Source organism: Oncorhynchus clarkii, chromosome 22, assembly GCF_045791955.1.
Source record: "Oncorhynchus clarkii lewisi isolate Uvic-CL-2024 chromosome 22, UVic_Ocla_1.0, whole genome shotgun sequence".
Lineage (NCBI taxonomy): Eukaryota > Metazoa > Chordata > Actinopteri > Salmoniformes > Salmonidae > Oncorhynchus > Oncorhynchus clarkii.
Genome location: NC_092168.1, coordinates 6,247,121 through 6,253,120, shown reverse-complemented (window position 1 = coordinate 6,253,120; position 6,000 = coordinate 6,247,121). Strand labels below are relative to the sequence as shown.

The 6,000-nt window shown below is 41.2% G+C and overlaps 1 protein-coding gene across 1 annotated transcript in view; it reads left to right on the top strand.

Moving 5' to 3' along the window:
• The first annotated feature begins 2,065 nt into the window (after positions 1-2,065).
• LOC139380237 (tomoregulin-2-like) overlaps positions 2,066-6,000 on the top strand; it is a 154,317-nt gene continuing 150,382 nt past the window's right edge. Inside the window, exon 1 of the mRNA XM_071122772.1 lies at positions 2,066-2,806. Coding sequence (XP_070978873.1) covers positions 2,620-2,806 — 187 coding nt within the window. The 5' untranslated portion in view covers positions 2,066-2,619. The remainder of the gene's footprint in view (positions 2,807-6,000) is intronic.

Sequence of the window (6,000 nt, the reverse complement as noted above, 5' to 3'; positions counted from 1 at the left end):
TCTGATTGGTGGAGTGCTGCAGAGATGGTTGTCCTTCTGGAATGTTCTCCCATCTCCACAGAGGAACTCTGGAGCTCTGTCAAAGTGACCATCAGGTTCTTATGGTCACTCTTTGCTCAGTTTGACCAGGCGGCCAGCTTTAGGAAGAGTCTTGGTGGTTCGAAACATCTTCCATTTATTAAGAGTGATGGAAGCCACTGTGTTCTTAGGGACCTTCAATGCTGTTTAATATAAGGTATTTCTTATTTTTTTTCTATTTTTGGGGGCACAAAAAAAACTGTTTTTGCTTCATCATTATGGGCGATTGTGTGTAGATTGAGGTATGAATTCAATTCAATCAATTTTAGAATAAGACTAATGTAACAAAGTGTGGAAAAAGGGAAGGGGTCTGAAGACTTTCCAAATGCACTGTACTTTAACTGCTTAATTAACTTAGGAACCACATCTGTGTGGAAGAACATGCTTTCAATATGTTTGGTATCCCTCATTTACTCAAGCGTTTCCTGTATTTTTATCTAACAAGTTGCACCTTCCTGAATAAACTCCAGAATAAACCTCAAGTTAATGGAGATTTTACCGGTGCTCACGAGGTTCCTAATGTTCAACATCTGTGTTATGGTGTTATGTGCTTAAGTCTTTAAAAAATAACTAGCAAATATATAGTTTATTTTCTATAAACCTATCATTAGCTTCATTGATGAACTCAGCTGATGGTGGGAGTTAGTTGGCTATCTACTGTAGCGATTCCCCAGCAGTTTCAGCCTATCTTCTGTAGCTAGCTACCTAATGGCTATTTAAAAAATATCTTTATAGATAATATAAATATATACATTTTTCCATCGCATTTAGAGCCGCCTACATCAATGAGATCATCAAAAACATGTTGAAATAGCATTAGACTTAATTCGCTTGCTAGCTTTCTTACTAAAAGAAGAAGTGCCTTGCCGGGAGTCCTCCATGTTGAAATTCTGGCTACAAACTAGCTACCTGGGTATGTAAACTTCACGTGTTATGGGTCCCGCCTTCCATTTAGGTAGTCAGTCAAAGTCATTGTTGTAATTAATTGGTCAATAATGCTGCCAATCATATTTGAGTATCAAGTCTTTGTAGATTTGCAAGCCCACATATCTCATATCGTGCAAGCACAGGTGCAATTCCAGGGAGCACTGGCAAGTATACCGTGAGCAGGGGGATGCATGTAGACACTTAATTTCTTGCGCTCAATTGCACTTTCTGGGCACGCAACATTTTGGTCTGAGCTCTTAACTCCTCAACATGACCCTCTGCGTCCTCGATATATATATATATATATATATATATATATATATATATATATAATTAACTTATATATATATATATATATATATTATCTCAACCCTCTCCAACTGCGCTCAACATTATTTCCCGCGCACTCGACATTGCCCCCTGTGCCTTCGAATTATGAGACGGAAATTACCTATAGGCATATTTACCATTGGGTCCATTGGCTAATTGAGAGAGAGAGAGAGGAGGGGGGGTACAAAATGGGAGCCAGTTGCCCATCCCTGTTCTAAGGCGTAACAATAACAGTGCCTTTGTGTCTGACAGGATATAAATTACTGGGTCGAAGCAGCTATGGCAACAATATGTCTGAGAATAATATTTCGAATATTGAGGTATTTTGGCATACTGTGGGACAGGCAACTCAGTGACGGACACCGCATTATTTCATAGCAAAGCAACAATCCAAGCCCCAGCTGGACGAATCGATTTCTGCAACCTTTTTAAATGCAAGTGGCCAATTAGATTGTGAGTGCATATCTTCCCACCCTTCCTGCATGGTTCAGCTGTGACTAGAGCCGAATCCCGCTCGTTCCAAGCCCAAACAGTGAACAGACACTGACCGTTGTGTCCACCACAAAGCCGTATCTCACTCCTTCCTCTCCTTCTCCATCGCATAGCATTCTTCTCTCTCCTCCAATCAGCGTTCTATAATTACCGAGAACCCCCTCCCCCCTCTCTTTCGCATCCGCCACCACGTGATCATAACCAGACCGGTAACCTGCTGCTGGTGGGCGCAACGCGGATTCCAGAGAAATGAGGAGGCGAGCGCAACAGACAGACTCACTGCGCGTCTGAACACAACTACGAGGGGAGCGCTTGTCAAGGAAGCCCGTGACATTTCTGGATATTACTAGGACGTATCCGTATCGAAACCGAGTGATATAAACAGTATTTGTTTCAATTCCTTCCACCAACCCCTTTTTCCCCATCTTTATTTTCTCTCCTCATCGTTGAGCATCCTTCCTCTACCTGCCTGCCCGTCCTCTTTCACTGGTTTACCTGGCTAACTTTCCCCTTGACAACATCCCACACACCCTCCATTGCCCGCCCCCTCCCCCCACCAGACCTTTTCACTCGAACCCCCTTCATATTGTAGCTGCGCCACCTCGAATCGGGCGGAACCCGTTGGTTACTCTACAGCACTTAATGGGGCACGCTTTCTTGCACGGAAGATGTCCCTTTCTTGGTCACTGAGCGCCCCGGTGAAACAGCCAACGTCTGGACCGGAGTTGTTGGTGCGTGTCTGCCTCTTTTGCCCAGCTCGCTTGTGTTGTCGGGGTGCGCCGCTGAACTGAGATGGGTCTATCGGTGGCGGCGGCGGCACTACAGGAGCCCCGACGCCCGCACCAGTGGAGCCGGACAGTAGGAGATTGGGTCTGGATCACCGTCGTTTCGTTTTTAGCCACTTTACCTGTAGAGCAACTTTGCGCTTTCCCGTCATCCCTCAGCGACTGTCAGACGCCTACCGGCTGGAACTGCTCTGGTAAGAAAGCCAAGGACTCGGGGGCATTTCTTTGGGCTACATTATCTCCCCGATAGTCGGTTCTGTCAGCCTGTTCCAGATGTTCGCGTTGGTACGCAGGGCGCCTGATAGTTTTTGTGGTAACGGTAATAAAAGTCCTAATGCATATGGAAATTTGGGGTGGACAGGCTAATAGATTATCGAAGGCATTGTCTGCAAGTAGCATCGTTTGGGTTTTAGAGTAAAACATTATTCCAAATAGCCAAGGAGTGAGGATGGTCATCAGCCCTCGAGAATTTCAGGGTTGCCTAAAGGTCCCATTATTTTATAATACGATATGGCTTTATCATCGACAACATACACATGGGTTTAATCGCATTTTTTTTCTGATATACCAAAGTGGCACATTGATGTAAATGTCCATGAAATTAAATGTTTACCTTTCTTGCATTGTTTCGCTTATTAATACATGAATTAGCCATATTTGGCTATTATTATAACTATCCTATTTTATTATTATTATTATTAGTCAATGTTGTTGCGGAATAATTTGCGCGGTGCAAAATTTTGAATTGCAGTTATTTCTCAACATGAATTCCTCAAGTGATGAACCTAAGTGCCACATTCTAGTTTATATTTTAGACTCCCCAAGAGTCTACAGTGGTCTGAAATCCTCCTATACACTTCTATCAATGTCTCCAAGTGTATGTTTGATTAATTTTAATAACTCATTAATAACGTATTATTTCTTAACTTGTGAGCAATTGGAAATGTCACCAAAGACAATATTTAACCCATTGCACACACTACAATGCATGTATTTGTTCACTATAGGCTGCTACAAACCATTTAAATTGTGTAATCTGTAGATTACCAGAATACAGGTAGCCTATTTGTCTGTTCTTTAGCCTACTGTACGGCGAAATATAGCATTTTCTTTTAATCTACCTGGCGCTGTTCCGTTACCTGCAGGAGTTTCATTTAGTGCTACCCGGAATATGAACCTTACTGATTTTTTTATAGCCCGGTGTAATGTAAACTTGTTTTCCATTTTCTGTGCCAAACCGATAAAAACATGGTCGCGAGGCTGTAAAGCACGTCCGCGCGAAAGCCTGCCTTTGTAAATCCTCTGACTATGCCGTCGTAGATTTTCTGTCGCATTTCTAAATTTGAATCCTAAAATAGCCTCAGCCCTTTACCCCACATTTGAGAACAGTAGGCCTGAGTGCTAGAGCATTATTCAATACCCACTGGTTTTGCATCGTGCAGTTATCACTGTTATTTAGCCTGTAGCTTACATAAAATGCAAAATGATTGTGTTGACAATTTATTATTTTCGTTAATCCATACACTTGGACCTGTAGCCTTCAACTAATTTTCTTCATAAGCATATGAATGTACTTGAGAAAAGCACTCTCTACTAACCCCCAGTCCAATTACCCATCAGGTTGCCTATTATCACACAAGAAATGTAGATAAGCAAATAGACACTGGATTTGTATTGTTTAGCAAGAATATTCTAACAAACTATGCATTTAAGTGGAAATGAATGCAGAGCACTACCTGAAAATCGTAGGCTTCGAGGTCTGAATGCTTTAAAGCCAACATTAAATATTTGGCCAACATTGCCAGAGTAACAGGTTACGATGGTAATCTTGGGACCAGGGGACTAAATATGCTATCCTGAATGCGTTTTATGTCCCATTTCCTCAGCAAGTGAGGAAAGACTTGGATGCGTCCCAAATGGCACCGTATTCTCTATGTAGTACACTACGTTTGACCAGGGCCCATAGGGCTATGGGCAAAATATATATATTTTAGGGTGTCATTTGGGACATATGCTTGGTAGCTAAGCTATTACTGAACCGCTGTAGATAATTAGGTCAAAGCTCTGTCGTTTATCAACCCCGCTTTGCATCCCTCGTTTCTCTCTAATGGTCTGGACTAGACTTGACTTAAGAGACTTATTTTAGTCGTATTGCCTTTTCACATCCTGAATGTCTATCTTATTAATGGATTCATATAACTAGTTCCACTTTGTTTTTTAGGGTCTAAACTTTGTGACTGTGGTGTAGTAGCAATGGATTGTGTGTGTGTGTGTGTGTGTGTTCATAGGCCTAACCAACATGGTTGTGAACGTGAATGCGTTGTTGTTGTTGATGATGATGAAGAGTAGGTGTCCCCCACTCAAGCCCACATGATCCTCTTAGGGGGCTGTGTCTGAGCTTTTATCCCTCCCAACATGAAAATGTAACAAGTGACACATTGTCCATTATGAACATGAATGGTAATCCTCAATGATGCAAAACACTGAACCCATAAATAGCAGCTGGACTCAATGGAAGCCGCCTTCCTCGTCATGGTCTATATAAACCAATGATATAATGAATGGACGTTTTCAACACCATGTCCATGGCTGCTTTGACATGACACTGAAAATACTTTGATTGCAAAGCAGGAAATGCATTAGTTGTCCTCATATCCTTCTTTAATGGTAATATAAATAATAATAATATCTGCCATTTAGTGAAGCTTTTATCCAAAAGGTGTGTGTGTCCCTGGTGTCAAACACAAATTGTGTCTATTGGTGCAGGTTATTATCGTGTAATTACCATTTTACCATGTCAATTCTGATTTTAGGATGATCTTATCTTGAAATACCCGTGACACAGTCTTCAATAGAGATTGTGGACTAAAAAACTACTAGGAGAATAAACAGTATGTTGTTAATTCCATCAACATGTTTTTAAAAATTTGTGTTACATCTTTAGCAACTGAGCTGTTTCCCTAAAGCAGTAAAACACTGTTGCTCTAAAACTGACCAACGAAACGTAACTCTCTGTGAATATGAAGTCATTGGTTTAATAAGAGGCAACGTTTGCAGATATTTCCACAAGCTGGTGAGACTCTCTCGAGTTTATACAGTCAGTGTTTATATTGCACTTCATTAATAACCACCATTGTAAAAATAAATAAAAACATTGAATGCGAGAAACCAGATCCAATAGAATTATCAGTGGCCCAAGGTCAACAGAATCTCTGAGGATAGAGGTGGAAAATCCTTCTCTTCACAAGCTGCCCTACATGCATTATACACAGAAAAAGATAGCTGAAATCAGGAGATTGGGAATTATGTGGCGAGAAAGGCCCAATATCATCTAATCGAAACAGGATAAAAAATTGCTAGGTTTACAGATGTAGGATCTTAATTTGAT